This window comes from Pteropus medius, unplaced genomic scaffold (assembly GCF_902729225.1).
Source record: "Pteropus medius unplaced genomic scaffold, Ma_sr-lr_union100, whole genome shotgun sequence".
In the NCBI taxonomy this organism is placed as follows: Eukaryota; Metazoa; Chordata; class Mammalia; order Chiroptera; family Pteropodidae; genus Pteropus; species Pteropus medius.
This window is the reverse complement of record NW_024355205.1, coordinates 17,546,961-17,567,186: the sequence shown is the minus strand read 5'-3', so window position 1 is coordinate 17,567,186 and position 20,226 is coordinate 17,546,961. Positions and strand designations below refer to the sequence as shown.

Below are 20,226 nucleotides of genomic sequence, written 5' to 3'. Positions count from 1 at the left end.
ATGCTGCTGAGTGAGTACAGAGTTAGATAACAAGTTTAGCATCAGGAAGAGCTTCAATTTTGAAGCTATAGTTCAGAGAGCTGTGAAAATATAGAAGTATGGTCATGGAAACAAGACTGCACAGTGAAATCACCCACAGACTGAGAAAAGGCTAATTAACTAAAAACTCTAGGGGAAAATCGTATTTAAAGGGTGGGGAATGGAAGCCCTGAAAGGAGAAAAAAAGCAGGTAGGAGAACTGGAAGAGAAGTTCAAGAACTAAAGATAGAGAGAGTCCCAAACTTAGCTGCCCAGGGATTTTTTTTTTTTTTGACATTCATAATTATTTTATATCAGTTTCAAGTATACAGCACAGGAGTCAGATATCCACATAATCTACGAAGTCATCCCCCGATCGATCAGTCCAGGACCCACCTGGCACTATACATAGTTACTACAATATTGACTATATTCCCTATGCTGTACTTTACAACCCCGTGACTGTTTTGTAACTACCAATTTGTACTTCTTAATCCCTTCACTTTTTTCACTCAGCCTCCCAACCCCTACCCATTTGGCATCCACCAGTTTGTTCTTTGTATGCCCAGGGATCTTTAAAGAAACACTGATGCCTGGCTACCACCCCAAACTTTGTAGTGTAATTAAGGTATGAAGTATGAATGCAGCATCTGGATTTTAAAAGGCTCCTAGTAATTTTAATGAGCAACCAAGTTTGGGAATCCCTGATTTAGGGGAAAAAAAAAATGTTTTAGAAGAAAGTGGTCAAGGATGAGTTTCTGAGGTTAAAGTTTGACAGGAAAGCTGGCATATTAGTATTTTTTAATCTCTTTTACTTCCTAATACTTACTTACCTTATTTTTTCAATTATATCTTCCAAAAGGTACTCCACAACCGGAAAAGTAAAACCAGGTATATGTATCATTGGACAGTTACCTATTATGGTAGACAAAATATAAGTCTGTACTCGAATGTTCAAAATAAAAATAAACATTATAAATAGGACAATGAGTCTAGTACTTTAACTTCAGAAAATGAACTTGAACTTTTAAAGCTCTACCCTATTGTTCCATACCTAGTTCAATAAAAAGCAGTAGTCTAGTTTTCACTCAAAACCATTTTACTGCTACCAAACTGTACACACATCTCACAGTTCTACAAGGTAACTGGAATACCAAAGAATAGAAAATTTTATATTGGACTCAAAACTCGTTAGTTAGAAGTCTATTTACTCTTCATCATTAGCCAAGATGGTGCCATCAGAATCTAAGTTTTACTGAAATCTACATAAGCAGCATTCCTTTTGTGGCACCCAAAATTAGGGACAGAAAAAAAGTAGTTAAAACAAGACTGAACCAAATATTAAATTATTACTAATTAGAATCGCCAGATAAAAAATAGAAGGTTCTTAGTACTGTTTTTTAAATGTTATTCATATTTTATACCAAACAAAACGAACAGTACACACTGTAAACAAAGGTCAACACTGAAGCATAGGTCATCTGAAGCAGTAGCACAGATTTGCCTCTGACTTGAGTAAATTTGAGTAAGTTACTCAATGTTAGTTCTGGATACCTCAACAACAATAACAAAGACTATAATATACTCAACTAATCTCACAAGGCTTTAAGAATCAACTAGACTGAATACAAGAATATGCATTAAATTAAGCTGAAAGTAAGAACATATATTAAATATAGCTCTATTCCATTTTAATTCCCTTTCCCCCTTTCCCTAATTATAAGCAAGAGAAACAGTGAGGCATAATTTTAAAAGAATATACTCTGCAGTTAGTCGAATTTAGTTTCAAATATTCTTGACCCTCTGTTAATTATGCAACCTTGCATAAGCTACTGAACTGCTCTGAGGCTGTTTTCTCATCTGTAAAAACAGAAATAATAGCGTCTACCTGACAAGGCAGTATGAAAATTAATAAAGACAAAGTGCCAAATATACTAGCTGGCACACTAGAGGTATTCCATAAGTAGTTGCATTACTGTTATTACTGTTATTAGCAAACTGCCACTCTAGACTGTGATAGTACATAAAAGCCACAGAAAAATCACAAAAAAAGTTTATAAAATTATTCGAATCTGTGGTCTCACTTCACTGATGCCACTTTAATTATCTGAGGACAGCACCAATAAACAGTATGTCTTCACTGGAAGAGGAGAGATGATGCCATCGTTTAAAAAATTAGGCCCAATTCTCTAATCTGTGAAACTAAAGGATATGAGAATATTAAATGAGTTGCTAATCATTTATTTAGACTACTCTACCTAGCACTGTATTAGTTTTTTTTAAAAAATTAACTCTAAATTCAATGGCTTTGTGATAACTTTCTAAAGTAACAATCGTAAATTTTACTCACCAAAATATTCTGAAAATTTCTCAGCATTCAGTGTTGCACTCATCAATATTACTTTCAGGTCACGTCGAATACTGAGAAGATCTTTAATAACAGTCATTAAAACATCTGACTGCAGGTTTCTCTCATGGATTTCATCAAGCACGATATGACTAACACTGGACAAATGCCTAAAGCAGAAGTGCGGTAAAGTATGTAACTCAGTACGAAATTTTAAAACGGAACCATTTTACTTCAACAATTAGTAGCATTCAATTTTATAAGGACATCTTTTGATAGTATTTAACTAAATGCCCTTAACTGAAACATACTCACGGGTCTGACTGGAGCCACTGAAGGATGATTCCTGTAGTACAGTATAAGATAGAACCCTGTTTCCTTGGCAACCGACTGTGAATGAAAGACACACATTAACAATTCTTGGTTTACTTTACCAGTAAATTTCTAAGTACCACAAAAGTTTAAAAGAAAGTCTTCGATTTAAAAGTTTTAATGGATATCTTCACTCTTAATTTTTTAGTATTAGGAATGTCTACCACAATAATGCCTATACATTATTTTTCTTGTCATGATGCAGTGTTAATGATTTCTTTTTAAAGGCATAACTATTAACATCTGGAAAACCACCCATTACTTAAGGGCCTTAACTATTCAGTGACTGTAAAGTCAGTTGATTTAAACAGATAAATGGAAAAAGGTAAAGAAATACAGTAGAGTGGGACAGGAGGTTAATGATAGCAAAATAAGTAAAGTCAGTCAGTGGCTGGGGGCTGTGGTACCAAAAGGTACAGGACACAGACTCCTTTTAAGGAGGTAGGGGGCAGGTGGTCTACTAATGTATGCCCAGGAAATAAGTTATTTCTCTAATCATTCCATAATGTAAAACATATTAAAACTGAAATCTAAATCTGAATTGGGGTTAAAAAATGACTTTGTTGGTTGAAAGCCTTCTATGATCCAGTTACTTCAAATGTTAATTCTAATAGTAATAATCAGTAAAAAATGAGGAAAATCTTTCTTTTGAATTTCCAGCTTCAAATTTTCACTAAAATCTACCTGCAAACAAGAAGTGAACGTTCTTTACCTCTGCAGACGAATTTGGTATCCGGTACTATTACCATTGCCACAAGGTTCTGCCCTTTCTGCAGCCACTCTCTCCGCAACCTTTAATTGAAATAAAATACAAACAAAATAGATTTTCCTTTAGTACAAATATCCAGAACAACCATGAAAATCCGCCATTGTTGAAAAATTGTTCATCACATTTTCATAAGTTAAAAAGAGATTAAATTCTGAGGTATCTGACACTATGTGTGCACCAAGAGCTGCAGGCCCCTTGCTTATGTTTACTTTTAATTTTCTCCTACAAAGCCCCCCAAGGCCAAATTCTCTTTTGTCACTATTTTCAAAGTGTCTTTCTACATATATAGCATCCTCTCATTATTTTCTTTTTGTCTTTTCTAAACGAGTTAGAAATCATGGTATCAACTGTAAAACTTGCATGTAATTTATGGGTAAATACATGTTGATTTTTTGTTTCTTTCTTTTGTTAGAGATTGGTATTTCTTAATTTCTAGTTTTTGATCATGTTCTGAAAGTTATGGCTACCAGAAGATCTGGATAGATGAAACATAATAATCAATACTGATTTAACTCAAAGTAACCAAGTCATCTTGTGACAGAACTGTGATTAATGAGGTTAGGAACAGAAAATGACATGATAATTTTTAAGAAATACTTCAGGAGTAAAATTTCCTAATCAGTATATTCTGTACACACTGAATTAAGACTATTATTTTACTTTTTATTACTTATTAAACTGCCCATTCAAAATCAACAGATCTTAAAAAAAAAAAAATGAAAAAAATGCTACTAGCAAGACTACCTAAAAGAAAGTGGCGAATTTTAAAAAGTGAGAGATAACTTACTGAAATGGCACTAATTCTTCTTGGCTGAGTACAAACTATCCTGCATACAGATCCTTTTCCTCTTTCGATGTAATTATCCAAAATGAACTGAGTAACCTGAGTGGTTTTTCCACAACCAGTTTCACCACTTATTACTGTCACTTGATGATTATCGATCATATTTACCAATTCCTATTTCAAAATGAAAAAAAAAAAGTGAAGGACATCACATCTTGACTAAGTCTGAAAATATAGTTATCAAAATTCTACCAAATTGAAGGTAACTGCTTCTAATGAACATTAATGCTTTTTAAATTTTGTTACATGCAATGCTGGAAGGTTGGATATATGGATCTACCAAATTACAGAGCTAAGGCACTGTTAAAGAAAAAAAACACTGGTAAGAACAAAAAGAGACAGCTCATAAGTTACATGCATAAGAAATAACAATAAAGAAAAATGTTCACATGTGGGGCTGTTGGGTCCAAGGGCACTCCTGATACCCAAGCAATTACTGAGGAACATTAAGGATTCATATCATAATTCACAAAAATGGCTTTGGCTGCCGGACAAGTTTTATATACTGCTTTAAAGAATAAGAAAGAGTGTAATTTATTATAAGATTATCTCCTTCTAAATAATTAAAAACAAGTTTTAAAAACCTAAGTTACCAAAATAACTTGTTGTGAAAATTCTTTTTTAAACTCTAATGATTTCAATTATGGACATAAATATGAGTAAACTTCAGGAAAATTGTTTCGTGACCAATTTTATTTTTGTTCTCCAACAATTCAAAAGAAAATGAACGTCCAATAACATCCTTTAGAGAAAGGTTCATTAATTCATATTCTTCTTGATATAGAACATTAAAAAAATTGTAACTTTTGCAAGTCAAATAGTGTCTATTCATTTTACCTTTTGCATTCCAAATGAAGGCAGCTTTTCCCTGAAATGCTGAAATTAAAAAATAAAAAAATTAACTTTCACCAAAAAAAAGTAATAAAATTATAATTTTGGTAATTAGAATATACCACTGATAAACAACCTAGAATACAAAAGTATTTTTATTACTTTACAGCTTATGTAAAGTATCAAAACTTAATAATTTTTATAAGAATTAACTTAATGATCCCTTTTATTTCTGAAACACTGAAAAACAGAATCCTGTTATACTCAACAAAATGGAGACACGTAAGAGTTAGTGGCAATAAACTGTAATGTGATCTATCATCTAAGAGCATTTTTATAATCTCTAAATTACTTTACCATTTTTTGTACTTTATATATTCAACTTAGATTTGGTATCAACATCACATCCATTTTTCTACTCATAGTTCCACTATTTACTAATGCATAAGGCAGGCAGATTAAAAAATGATTTCTGGGTACTTGCCTTTGAGTATGAAAGAAAACTTAAAACAAGTAATATCTGTAGTAAGAAAATTCAGTACTGCCATTTAAGAACTGTGATATCAGTTAAGTCTCAGGGCTGCCAAAGATCTGAATAAAAAACCTTTAAATAAAAAAACAAGTTGCAGTTTCTGACACATGTAAGGTATTCAATAAATTTTTTGTGAATTATAATTGTAATACTAAAGATGGAACTGACTAATTCTTTCTTGTATCTTTTATGTGATAATTTCTTTCTGGTTTTGAAAACTTTTATGAACCCTATTCCTACACTACATAAAAATGACATACACTAAGAAACAGCACTATGGTTTACGCTGAACTAAGTACATTATATAACATAAAAAAAAAACCTTCAGTGATAAAAAAAATAAATAAACCACAGCTTTAAGAAGCCCCCTTTATTGAAAAGGAAAAAAAATATGTAAAATTATAACTGCCTTAAGTAATATCGTATATTATTGCCATGCTGATTTTTTTTTTTTAATTTCTTAAAACACTGTCTTTGTTAATATTTTCCCTACCTGATTTGTCAAGATGGAGGTTATGTTAGTTCCCTAAATATTTTTTATTGAGATATCACTGGCATGTAACATTAGTTTCAGGTGTATAACATAATGATTTTCAATCTATGTATTGGGAAATGATCACACTGTATAGTGAATATCTATCGCCATATAGTTAAGATTTTTTTTCTTGTGGTAAGAACTTTTAAGATCTGCTCTCTTAGCAACTTTCAAATATACAATACAGTATTAACTACTGTCAGCATGCTGCACATGCCATGCTTGTTACAGTTGGGTAATTTGTACCAGTGCCATAAAATGAGTCAATGTGGTAACTTAAATGAATTTTAGTGCTTTAAAAAATAACAAGTCACCAGTTTTCTTAGTAATTTTTTACTGTACTTTAAAAATTATCTAAAAACCATTTCTAAAAATATTAATATCCCATGTAGTTAAATACAACCATTTTAATATGTTTAAAAAAAAGTTCTCCCATTAAATTGGAAAATAGCATTAATTGTATTTGCTTTCTATATATGTAAATGCTGCTGAAGGGAGTTACAACCCAATAGTCTTCCACAAGGCAGACAAACCTTTTATTTCCTAATTTCTGGCTGTAACCTTGAGATGAGATGAGATTATAAACTGTCTGAAGAACATCTTATTAGTCTTCAGAAAACAGCACCATGACAGACATCTAGCCAGTGGAAAATTGTTTATTAAATAAATTATAAGAAAAAATATGGCATATTATCAAGAATAATTAAAGAGTTGAGCTCTTAAACGCACATCGGAATTTTAAAACTGGTTCTGTTACTAGCTACGCAACCTCAGGGCATTTAACTAAAGATTCTTTTTCATCTATAACAAACATGTATAATCTCTTATAGAGGATTGTTGGGAGGTTTAAGTGACGTAGAACGTTAGAAGCATTTACAACAGTGTCTGGCCAACAGAAAAACCACCAATTGTTTTTAGGTTTTGCACACCGCTTCTCTTTACTTTCTCTAAACTACATGAACCACTCATGTTTAATAATGTGAGTTGTTTTCCATATAAAAACAGAGACAGTAGCTAACTTTCCTTGTTCCTAAAGTGAGAAAAGAAGCTCTGCTCTCAACCACACATTCTGAATTAATTCATCTTAAAACCTCCCCTTCCTTATATTTTCACTTAACAACCATCAAAGAGCTTCACAATTTGGCCCCTGGACAACCTCAGCTCATTTATACTAATCGGGATATCCAATCTTAATCAAAAAGTCAATGCATCCTTTCTTTCCCACAGGAGATATGATATTCTGCCTTTCCCCAAAATGGCAGTATTTCATATTAAAGATAAGGCCCTCAGCATTCCCTCAGTAGTCTCACCTTAAAAAAAAGAAATGCAAACATTTTATTACATCTATCTCTAGAATGTCCTCAAAGCATACAATTTTGTTTTACTAGGAAGGGACTTCATAATATCTTGCCTAGCAGGAAAAGAAAATATTGAAAAAAACTCAGAAAATTTCAGTTCTTATCACAGCCCTGTCTTTAAAATGTTGAACATAAGTCACGTATAACTTGGGATTTAATTTCATCATCTGCAAAAGGAAAGAGTTGGATTAAATGGTCTAGAAGAATCTACAATTCTAACCACGTTCTCCCTTATGACATCTCTCTAAACTGGCCTAGAAAAGTTAAGCTTAAGAGTGATTTCTTTTTTCGTTTGCATTACCATTTTCAAATATTTCTTTTCCTCACCATATAAACTGCTATAGATGAGATAGGCTACTATAGGTTATGTGTAATTTCATTCTTCTTGCTTTTCTCTATTTTGTGGGGATAAAGAATTCCCACAGAGGAAGGCCTGTTGAGGAATCTCAATACAAACTGATCTATATACCTTGCAACTACCTCTAGTTGCAAATACATTTTTATCAAGTTTGAAAAGAGACGACAAGTAAAAATTTTTTCCAGATCTTTTTTTCCCATTACCTGCATTTCAATATACCGAAGGTCCGATTTTTTCTTCTGTAAATCTTCCAATAATTGTTGGTCTAAAGTTACATCTGGTTCATTCTCTTGCAAGAGATACTCAGAATCCCGGTCAATATATTTGTCTCTAATTCTAAACGGCCTCTTTTCTTGATTTATTGATTTCTTTTCCTGGTTCTCAAATTTCTTTTCTCGACTTGATTTGTTCTCAGCAGGAGCTTCAGTACCATATCTATTTAGGCAAAATTAAAAAAAAAAAAAAATGATAAAGGGTTAAATGAAGAACCACTCTATCCCTGAAACAATACGCTGTTTAATCATTTCAGTATTAAGAGATTTTATTCTTTTCTCTTAGTAGTCATGAAAATTCTCAGATTCCTATAATGAATTAAATATTCCTTCCTACAAATAGATAATGCCAGGTAAACTATTTTTTATGGTAGTTAAGAAAAAATCCATGAATAGGCATTCCTCCATTGTAATGACTTAGTGTTTTTCTTTTCTTGAGCCTTGTTTTATTTCATAACTTCATTTTCTCCTGCCACCCTTTCTGAGCTATAAATGGGATGCTACATTACACAGTCCCAGAAAAACTTCTACTAATTTTTTCTCTAAATGATGCAGTTCCTTTGATTTTCCTAAAACACCAGCAATTTTAACTTCTTGCAGATCTCCCTGATATGAGAAATTTGGAAATCCAAAGATGATGGGTAGGAAGAACAATAAATAGCAACTTAATAAATCTCAAATGTAGATAGATTATTCCTACCATACAGCTTTCCTGGGGGAATGAATATGCCATCTAGGTTTTTAACTCTTCACCGAATCTGCTCATTCCACATTTAAAAAAAAATAAAAAATCATCTCAAGGCTAAATTTCACTTATTGAAGAGTCTAAAGATGTTATCTGTATTAGCATTTTTTTTCTAGCCAATGCTATGACAGGAGTATCACTCTTTGCAGGTATTTTAAAAGAATACTTTTTGTTTTACCCATGATCTTCAGGAGCAAACCAGGATATCTGTGCTTCCGAATCTTTATCATTCTTAGCTTGGACAGAATGTAGTAGCTGCACAATTTGTTCTTCTCGGTGTTCATCCATGTGTACGACAGCCCTCTATTTTGTGCAAAGAAAAAGTATCCTTATCAACATGAGAAAGCATCCGCAAAATTAGTTGATAAAAAAAGGCAAAGTAATGTATGTTCAACGAACATACATAAAAGTAAAGTTACCCCATACTTGTGCTCTTGCCCAGTTCCGCTTCCTAGACCCAATTAAGATTTTTCTGTATACTCTTCTAGAGTATTTTCTACTGCATATGTATAAAATTAGCACTAATATAAACAGCAAAAAAAAGCATATTTATGTCCCTTACTAAAACTTTGGTTCCTTACCCTCTACCCTTAGATATTATTATGATTTTTTCTCTATCTTAAAGTTTCAAAGATATCCACAATTAAAGTTAATAAAACCCAAATGTTCTGTTAAAAAACGTTAAAAACTGGAAATACTATACTGGTTGCAGTGAGCAGTTTAAGAGCATTTTAAAGCTCTTACACTAAAAAGAGAAATAAATTGAGAAGAAGGCTGAGCTCAGAGAAAATAAAATGATAAGCACTCATGAAGATGATCCAATGTGGCAAATGATGCAGCTGCCTCATAGGATGAGAATTAAAAAAACACACCAGATATGAGTTACATTGTTTTACTGGGATTGAATACATGGAAGAGAAGATATGAGTTATAATGTACAGTGTTAAGAACTTTTAAAAATTGTTCTTTTGTAATTAGAAATTATAATTAGTTGAATTTTAAGTAAACCCAGTAGTTAAAAGAGTGGGTAGTTTTTTTCTTTAAGTGTACAGACAGAATGGCCAAGGTATAAAATGAAAAAAGCCAATAGAAAATATGTGCTGAAGGATCTGGTTTTCATCACTATTCATTTTAAAAAAGGTTATTCACTTCACATTCCACACTTTTTGCAGTATTTCTTCCCAAATATATTTCTGGCACATGGTAGGTGCTCCAGAGAAGTCTGTCAAATGAATGGATAAATGGTTCAAACTATCTTTTACAATGACATTTGTGTTAAAACCATTTTTCTCTTTAAGAAAATAAATACACTGCATAAAAAGAATACAATGAGATCTTTGGGGAATTCCAGAAGACTTGTGCTACTAACTGATTAAAGGGTTTACTACAAGCATAATTATGTTCATACAATTAAAAAGTCCAATACAGCAAAACTCAGGCTAATAGAAAAGTCTCAGGAAATGTTCAACTGCGGCGACACCTAATCACTGAAAGACAGACACTATAAGGCCTTAAATTTTGTTTGTTTTTCTTAAATGCAGAGCATAGAAATCTTTCAAAGACAGTTTATATATTAGGCTAATGTATCTTTTTCTTCATAGTATAGGGTATGTCTTCTCCAATAGGACTGGAAGTTAGCACCTGGTTTCTCCTGGACTCTGTGCCCTATGTATCTTTTACCTGTGCTAATTTTAATCCGAAATAATTTGCTGTAAAAACCAAAATCAAAAAACCATCCTGTGAGTACACCACCTTTTCAGTTTTGTGATTCCCCCTAGTGAATCATGGAGCCTGAGAGTGGTCTTGGGGAACCCTGACATAGAGGATCATTATTAGGACATTTTTGCCCTGCGTTTTAAATTGTTATGTCTTTGGCACATACTAACATTTACTGCTATGTTTCTACATGTTATGGTTATTGATTACCATGTTTCTTCTTGGCAATTAGAAATATAAGAATCTACAGCAATACTCTGATTAAAGACTACTATGGGAAGGAAGCCCCAAGACATAAAGTCATTCTCAAGCAAAGCTTCTTTAATTTTTATACTCTTTCCAACTACCTCAAGGGCTCAAAGCCATTGTTTCTTTCATTCACTTTCAAAATGGCAAAGAGGTTAAGCAGTATTTACCAAAAGAATGATTTCCTTCCAACTGAAACTCATTCACATTAAAGCATTTCTTCAACTAGAATTTAATATTTTGAAGCTCTGCCTCTAGTAGGCTGCCTCCCTTCTAACTTTCTTCCGGTTCCATCATCCTTCATTTTACCTCACCTCTTGTATGAAAAAATCTCAGACACACATTTTCTATTTCATGACTATTTTATGTGCATTTTTAAAATTACCTCCCCCACCTTTTAGACATCCTCAAGTATTCTTTCTGCTTCTAGTCATAGATCCCTAGCAAAGGAGACCCTCAATGATGTCCAGCAAATTGTCTACGTCTATCTAATCAGCTGCTAATTATCTGCAACTATTTCAAATTTTCTCCATTCTGACAGACGAATATCATCTTCCTGTTTACCCTGTTTCCACACCCAGTATTTACAAAGAAAACAAAAATCGAAGGAAAAATCCTCAGTCGTTTGCCACCAAACCTAAACCCACCTGTATTAGAACCCCAAATCCTTTGCTCTTTTCCTTCCTATTAAAAGGAAGAGGAGTCCATTGTCCTGCTTAAGGTTAATTCCTCCATCTGAACCCCGCAGCTCCAAATTTCACCTCCTCGAGACTATGTCCTTCTATTGAGATTTATCTTCCTTTTGTAAATCAATCAATCTCAACCTCAATCTCTCTCTCTCTCTCTAGTAGTCATGAGACTGTTGATCAATATTCTGGTTTGCTTCTTTCTAGATATAAATAATAAAACAGCATTTTCCACCCCTGAGTTAAGCATGGCCATAGCTTACTGGTCAGAGAAATGTGAATAGGCAGTTTCTAAGAATCAGGGGAAATTTACAGTGTTTCTTCCCAGCTGCCACCAAAACCAGATAAAATCTAGATGGGTGGAGGCTGAGAGCCTCGTTCTCATGATGAGACCACTCAACTGAACTGCTGTGATAAAGTAATTTGAGTAGAAAAACAAACCTTTGTTGTTATAAGCCATTAAGATTCTGGTGCTATTTCCTCATGCAGCATAATTTAGTCTACTATGATAGACTTTTCCTCTCCACTGGCAACTTTCCATCATCACTACATGAACACTGTCAAGTTTCCTTCACTTTTAAAACAACAAAAACAAAAAAATCCTCTTGAATTCTCCCATTCCTATCAGCTATTGCCTGATTTTTCTTCTTCCTCTTCACAGTAAAACTGCTTGAAAGAGCTCCATTTCTCCACCTCTCTTTCACTAGCCACCCCACCAAAATCTGGTTTTTATTTCCACCACTCATCCCACAGGGCTCTCATCAAGGTTACCAATGACCCTGGTGCTAAATCCAAATAAACATTTTGAGCCCTCACCTTGACATGTGTGCAGTGTTTGCCACTACTGATTACTTTCTCTTTTTTATACACTCTTTTATCCATTAAACAATATTCCTGGATTCCAAAACAACACTTATTTCATTTTCCTTCTCTCTGGCTGCTCCTTCCTACATTCTTTGGCAAGCTTCTCTTCCTCTTCCTGTCCCTTAAATTTTCTTGTTCTATATTGTACACAGCAGCCTGAGTGATCTGTAAACCAGCAGCACTGACATCATCTGGGAGCCTATTAGAAAAGTTGAATCTCTGACCCCAGCCTAGTTCTACATTCTAACGCCAGGTGATTCCTATGTATATTCAACTTTGAGAAGCAACAGTCTACAGAATTCAGGCCTGCACCCACTGCTAACTGTCCAAGAACTATCCATAAGCCCACAAACTGCCAAATGTTCACCTGCAGACTAGATTTCTCTAGGCATCAGATCCACACATAGCGTTCTACCTCCTTGAAATCACCGCTTCTATGCCCTATGACAATATCAAACTCAGTGTCGTTCAGCTGAGTCCATCATCTTTCTCTATCAAGTCTGTTCCTTATAGTTTTAAGTGTCACTTCCCCTTCCAGATAAAATCATTTTGAATCTACCTCCTAAATCATTTTAATCTGTACACTACCCCCTTTTCTCCACTGTTGATGTCCTAATTTAAGCCATCATTTCCCATCTTAATTACTGCAAAGACTACTTAACCCTGTCCCAGGGTTGCCTCTTTTTAATACATTCTCTATACTGCTACCACAGTGCATTTAAACACAAACCCACTCATATTTTTCCTTTTTTTCTTTCCTTTTTTTTTTTTGTTTTTGCTTAAAATGCTTTAATAGTTTGTTGGAGTCCTTAGGGAAATGTCAATTAATTTCAAAGCCCTGCTTATTTTTCTAACCCAGGACTTTTCATATTGCTGTTTATAAAAGTAAAGGATCATGACCAGTATTAATAAAAAAGAGCAGAAAGTACAAACGACAAGAACCAGGATAATGTACAGGTAACTAAGTATCATTTTATAAAACGTTTTGTTCAGTTATATGTATGTGTGTACTAGGTTACAGTTTAAAATATAGTTCTTTTTGTGGGAAGAGGTCAGCAAGTTTGAAAGTCACTGCTCTAACCTCATCTCACCACACACATCCACGCTCTTACTCTTTCAGCTTCCTAAACGAGTTCTCCCTGGCATCTAAGTTGTGGCACATGCTGCTGCCTCTGCCTGAAAAATCTCTTTCCAAACCCCCAAATCTCAAACATATACACACTTTGCTAGCTTTCAAGTTTCAGCTTAAGGGTTATTTCTGGAAAATCTTCCAGAATCATCCTAATTTGAGTTGAATGATGACCCACACTCTCCTTATAATACTTAACATTGCATTCTAACTTCTCTAGCTCCTAATACACCACAATCTCTGTAAGGTGGGAACTTTATCTTCTTAACACAGTACCTAAGATACTATCTCGAACATACTGGATCCTCAATAAATATTTGTGTAAGAGAGCAGCATTAGAACACATTCACTTTGTAAAAACAGAGATTATGAAAGAAGTAAAAATTATGGAAATTCTGACTAGGAAGCAATCACATAGAGCTGAAGGTAGTCAAAGAAAGAGGTAGAATGAGCCAATTATTTTTAAATGCTCATATTTAGATAGAGAAAATGGAAAGACATTTTAGAGAGCAGAATGGTATAAGAACTACAATAAAAAGCAAAAAGTATGTTTACAAAAGCCATAATTACATCATATTGGGGACATTAGCACAGAAAGATGAACACATAGAGGGAAATCATTTACGTTGAAGCTAGATTATCAAGATTCCTGGAAAATATGTTAGGATGCCACTGAAATGTATTACACTGACACAGAAGTGACACAGAAGTGATCTGGCTTCTAATTTCAAATTGTGAGTTAGAGAATGAGATGATCTAATATTTTAAAAGATCACCAGGAGTGGCTCCTCAAAAAACAACTGGTGGAAGCTAGAAGACCAATTAGGAGGCCAGGACAGAAAACAAAATAGTGGCTTGACCTATGGTAATTGCTGTGGAGATAAGTGATTTGGGATATATTAAGACGGCAGAACAGACGGATTTACGGAAATGAAAACGAAGACTCAGATAAATCTCATTTTGGCCTTGGCAAGTGAATAAATAAATGGTTGTGATATTTACTAAAATGGAAATGGTTTGGAGAGAGGTTGGAAATCAGGAGTAATATTCATAATGATCCAGCGCACAACTATGCTCAGGTGGAAATAGTAACAAATGATTATGCTGATTTAACTTTCCATTTGTTAGGTCTTACTTTTCCCAACTAGACTGTAACCTCCTTGAATATAGTTCTTCAGATCTCCACAGTTCTTAGAAAGTTATTGAGCACACTCTTATAGTAATCACTCAATTATCTTTCAATTTCAAGATGACTTAGGTGTGTTTCCCTTAATTACAAAAAAGTTGGCTCAATGAACGAGTTAATTTTAGCTGTCAAAGAAATATGTTTTGTCTTAATGAAGAGGGTGTCATAAGTTGTAAAGATAAATGGATAATGCCCAAAATCATTTCAATGAAAATGACAGGGATAAAAGAAAAATAAAGAATGATTTAAAAATAGAAGCTTAAATGATGACTTAATTACTCTGTATATAATATAAAGGGTGTTTTTAAAGAATCACTAAAAAGCTGTTCTAAGGCTTATATTTAAAAAGTTTCTGTTTATTCATTTTTTAAATTAGAATAGGCCACTCAAGAAACTTCAATGTTTCCTTTACTACAAATCTTCAAGAAACAAATGAAATGTACAATCATCAACCATAAGGGAGTAAAACAAAATCTCTTGAAATTTCTTCTACTTTCTTCTAGAATTCTAAGTGTTTTTTCTCAAAGAGGAGCTGCTAAGTTGAAATCTCCCCAACCCAACATGAAAACAAGAAGCCTGGGTTTGTGGCTGTTTTATTACCAAAAATGAAAGCTAGACTATCCTGAATGATCTACATTCAAAATAGTGCTTGGCAGCTTTTGTTCCCCGCAAACCTTTATCTAATGTAGCAGACAGCTATTTTAGAGTTCATCGGGCAAAAATCTTAGATGACCATAATTATTCTAAGCGAAGATGCGGGCGGCCAGAGATACTATGACAGTGACACCCCAATAAAGTTAATTTCAGTTGGAATCCGAAATTTGCACTTCTATTGTCCACAGTTCTCACGTCCTTTAGGCAAAGTAAATACTAAACCCACAAAAATCCAGACTGCTTCAGGTCAGATGCACACGGCTAACGTTATGCCATATAACATTCACTACCGGAAGCTTTAGCATAATCTTTGCAGTTCACATTGCTCATCACAAAGCGCATCTACCAGATAAGGAATAAAGTTAAGAAACAAAAAAAGCAAAGAAAAAGTTAGGGGCAGCGGCGAAAGATAGAAGGAAACATGTCCTGCCGCGTGCCGTTCCACTCTCGAGTCTCAGATTACCTCCTGCCTCTCGGCTTCCTTGTTCTTCTGCCCCTGTTTCTTCGCGTACCACAAGCCGATATCGCGGCCTTTCAGATGCCCGGGATGTCGGCCCCGGCCGCCTCGACCACCCCCGCCGCCGCCGCCGCCCCCGGAGCTTCTGTTCCCTCCATGGCCCCCTCCGTGGCTCCCCCCATAGCCTCCGCCGGAACCACGGGGCCCACCATCGCGGCCCCAGTTCTGATGGTAGTCAGAGCTCATTGTCCCAGCGGACTACTAAGCGTGAGAAGGTGCAACCGCTGCAAATGGCGACAAGGCCCGGAAGCGAGTGCACGTCCACTTCCACTTGGCTTCCGGCGCCCAGCGCGGGAGGGAGGGCCCTTGAGCGTCATAAGCAACCATTTCCGGTGACTTCACGGGCGCACAGACGCGGTGGTCCGGCGGCTGCCCTTGTGTAGTCCAATTTGAGGTTCCCTCAGTCGTTTACCTGTGTGCATCTGGAGAGAGAGCGAGCTAAGTCTCGTAGGTTTTCTTTCCCTACGCCCAACATGTAAGGAAATGGATTTTACTTTCTTATTCCTCGTAGTAAACTTTGGAGTTTGCGTCCAATTAGGCCCTGAATAGTAAACATCTATTGACAAAAACAAAAAAAAACAAAAAAAAAACTGTGGGACGATGCATTCTCTCCTAAAAGTACCTAAAGAAGTGAAATGAGTTCGTTGCATCCCTTTTCCCCCCTAGTGCTACGTCTTGGAAACAACCTGGCACCTGTTTCAAATATTAAGTATAAAAATGTACCTGCCTCTATTAAAGAATTATCATTATTTACTACCTTTATCCAACAGCATAGGATGAGCATGTCTACCCAAATTCAGTGCAGAGCAGTTAGGCAAGTTAAATAAAACCAGTTGAAGATTAGTATGTTCATATAAAATCATCTATCGTTGGTTGATCAGGCCAATGAATGTCTAGCACAAGCAGTTCTTTAATAATCAATGGACTGGGTCACACAGTGTTCGTTGTTCACCAGGGGATATCCAGTTTATTTACACATTTAACTGATTTAAAGGTGTTGGGGATACTCAATAAGACAGGTAGGGCATCAACTTTCATTTACTTGTAGTCTTGAGGAGAAGGTAAAGACTAAAGAAATCAGTGTGCAGTGAGTTAAGAAAGGAAAAGGCTGCATACCGTGAAAGGGTCCAGAATACTACCTGTGCCATAAAAGATATTTTGAGCAGAGACATTTTATTTCCTGAAATTGCTTATCTGCCTAAAAGCAGAGCCTCCCAAAAGAGCTCAATTGTCATAAATCCCCTCCCTAGAGGGTTAGAACCAGGGAAGACTGACTTACCAGTGGAAACTAGGAATCAGCGCCACACCTAAACAGACATCGTCACAAAACTATCATCTCTTCCATCTAGTCTCATTAGAGCTCATTTATCTTTCCTAAAAGTCCTTTGTTTTCCTATAAGCACCTTTCCCTCTGTTTAATGGCATATAAGTCCCAGGTTCTAACTGTCTTCTCGAGTTACATTTTTCTGTGAACTCCCTTAGGTGTGTGACTAAATCTGTCATTTCTCTTGGTTATCTGTCTTTTGTCAGTTTAATTTGCAGGCCCCAGGAACTAAACCTAGGAGAGAGTAGAGGAAAAGTTTTTCCTTCCCAACAGCCATGAGGTGTTACAGCAAAAAAAAAAAAAAAATATGATTTTGGAGTCAGGTAAGTCATTTCTAAGAATGAGACGAGTAGACTTTAGCTAGACTAATGGAGAAGGGAGAGAATATTACAGATGGGAGGAACAGTGTGTGTGAAGAGAGATGCTAAAACATTGGAGAGAGAGAAAACTCTACGTTGAAACTCAGACTATTGGAGAAGGGCAAAGAGGTAAAAAGTAGCCAGATCTGGAGGACCTTACATGCCACATAAAGATCAAGAGTTCACTTTAAGTAGGGGAGTGATTACTTTGGCTGCTTTGAGTAGAAAGGAATGGAAGAGGCAAAAGGAGATGTAGAGAGACTAGTTAACAGGCTGTGATATAGGAGAAGCAAGCTGGGATGACAGAGCAAGAAAGAATATGAGAAGGCCTGAGATTAAGAGAGATTAGGAGATAAAATTATTAAGATTTGATGACTCATCGAATGTGGAAAATCAGAGAAAAGAGTCAGATGACTTTTGAGTTTTTTGAAAGACTATCAAATGAGGTAGTACCATATCCTAAGATGAGGAACAAAGGATGAGAATTTTTTTGTTGGGAAGAGGGTTGAGTTAATGTGTTTAATTAATGAATATAGAGTTTGAGGAGCCTATGAAACATAAAAATTGAGATGTCTAGAAAGCTGTTGGTTATATGAGTTAAAAATACAGGGAGAGCAGACTGAGATTTTACATTTTGGGAGTTCTTGGCAATTATTAAGACCATAGGATTGAATGGTTCCAATTAAAGTACCCGTTGGGCATTCCCGATGTGACAAGATGTGAATTATTCAGTAGATAAGATTAGGTAAGTGTATTAGAGATGGTGGGGAGTGGAAATAGTGTGCATTGTTAGGTGAGAGAGTGTTATGGACTGAGCGAGTCCCCTCAAAATTCATATGTTGAAGCCCTAAGTGTGACTGTATTTGGAGATGTGACTTCTAAGGAAGTAATTAAATTACATAATAAAGGTGGGACCCCAATCCGGTAGGATTAGTGTCCTTATAAGAAAAGAGACCAGAGAGCTTGTTCTCTCTTTCCTCAGAAGAAAGGTCGTTTGAGGACGAAGAGGCTGACTCCAAGCCAGAAAAAGAGCTTTCACCAAGAACCGAAACACCTGGTACCTTGGTCTTTGACTTCCCAGACTCCAGAACTATGAGAAGTAAGTTTCTGTTGTTTATGTCACTGAAACTTAAACCTGTGGTATTTTGTTGTGGCAGCCTGTGCAGACAAACACAGAGAGTAGGTGGAGAAGATAACTAGCATCTATTTGTCACTTGTCATTTGCTAGGTAGTGAGCCAGGTGATTCACATTTGTGATCAGCAGAATAATTACCCCCAAAGATGTCTGCACCCTAATTCCTGGAACCTGTGAATATGTTACATTGCATGGCCAAGGAAAATTAAAGTTACTAATTAGCTGACCTTAAAATGGGGATATTATCCTGAATTATCTGGATGAGCTCTATGTAATTACAAGGGTCTTTCAGAGTGTGTGATAAGAGAACTCAATGAGATGTTGATGGCTTTGAAGATGGAGGAAGGGGGCTATGAGCCAAGAAAAGCAGATATCCTCTAGAACTGAAAAAGGAAATAAATTCTCCCCCGGGACCTCCAGAAAGGAATACCCTGCCAACACCAGTGAGGACCTTTGTCAAAATGTCTATGCTACGTAATTGTAAGGTAGTAAATTTGTGTTAGTTAAGACTCTGAGTTTCTGGTAATTTATTGTGGCAGCAATAGGAAAGTAATGACGTTTGCTATTCACACAATCCTTATATTAACCCCAGAAAAAGAGGTAGTGTTATTCCTGTTTTCCAATAAATTACTTTATTTCTTTTCATCTCATGTTTGTCGATCCTACGTGAATCTTAGTTATAAATTTAAAATTACTAATTTTTTCTGACATCTTCAGTGTGAAGTAGTATGGTATTGATTGAAGCTGTTGCTTTAGACATACACTTAGAACAAATATCATTGTAGTAAAAATCTGCACAAAAGAGAGATTTTAAAGGAAAGACCAGAAAGATATTGGTCAAAAGAAATACATCATTTGTTAATTGGGGTTTTTTTTTTGTCTATTTGTTTGTTTTTCCTTTGTTGGTTGGAACCACAAGAATTCTTGGGTTACCTAATGCCAGGAAACAAAAATGAGTGATTGGTTCATTATAATTGCCATTGTTTCTCTTACTGATACTCTGCCAGGTGCTGCGCTCTGAATAAGCTAAACGATGTCTCTCTCAAATGTCTTCTCCACTAATCATTTGGTTTCAAACCCACAATATTTGATATCTAACTTTGGAGGCATCCACCTCCCAGTTCAGCCACCTCTGAAATGCAGGAAGGTGGAGCCACATGAGACCACACCACTGTGGGACACTATCACAGTCTCCCAGTCTCAGGGAATCTCTTATTCTCCTTCTCTTTTACCTCAACTCTGTAAAACAAGTCTTGCATAAATTTTCATCAGTCTAATATTTGTGAAGGCCTGGGTGGGGATTATTTTTATTTTATTTTTTTAGTGTTCCCCTTGGAAAATGGAACTTTAGTGATCTTTACCTCCTTTTGGGATGGAAAGAGGGGACATACTGATGAAAGTAATCCTAGACCTCTAGAGAAAATGAATA

At 35.4% G+C, this 20,226-nt stretch overlaps 1 protein-coding gene across 1 annotated transcript in view; it reads right to left on the bottom strand.

The window, feature by feature from the left end:
* Positions 1-16,241, bottom strand: part of DHX36 (DEAH-box helicase 36) — a 44,080-nt gene extending 27,839 nt beyond the window's left edge. Inside the window, exons 1-9 of the mRNA XM_039857770.1 lie at positions 15,926-16,241; positions 9,160-9,284; positions 8,168-8,399; positions 5,188-5,226; positions 4,294-4,464; positions 3,450-3,529; positions 2,681-2,755; positions 2,369-2,535; positions 852-933 (exon numbers count right to left, since the gene is read on the bottom strand). Of these exons, the coding sequence (XP_039713704.1) occupies positions 852-933; positions 2,369-2,535; positions 2,681-2,755; positions 3,450-3,529; positions 4,294-4,464; positions 5,188-5,226; positions 8,168-8,399; positions 9,160-9,284; positions 15,926-16,165 (1,211 nt within the window). The 5' untranslated portion in view covers positions 16,166-16,241. The remainder of the gene's footprint in view (positions 1-851; positions 934-2,368; positions 2,536-2,680; positions 2,756-3,449; positions 3,530-4,293; positions 4,465-5,187; positions 5,227-8,167; positions 8,400-9,159; positions 9,285-15,925) is intronic.
* Positions 16,242-20,226: the final 3,985 nt, after the last annotated feature.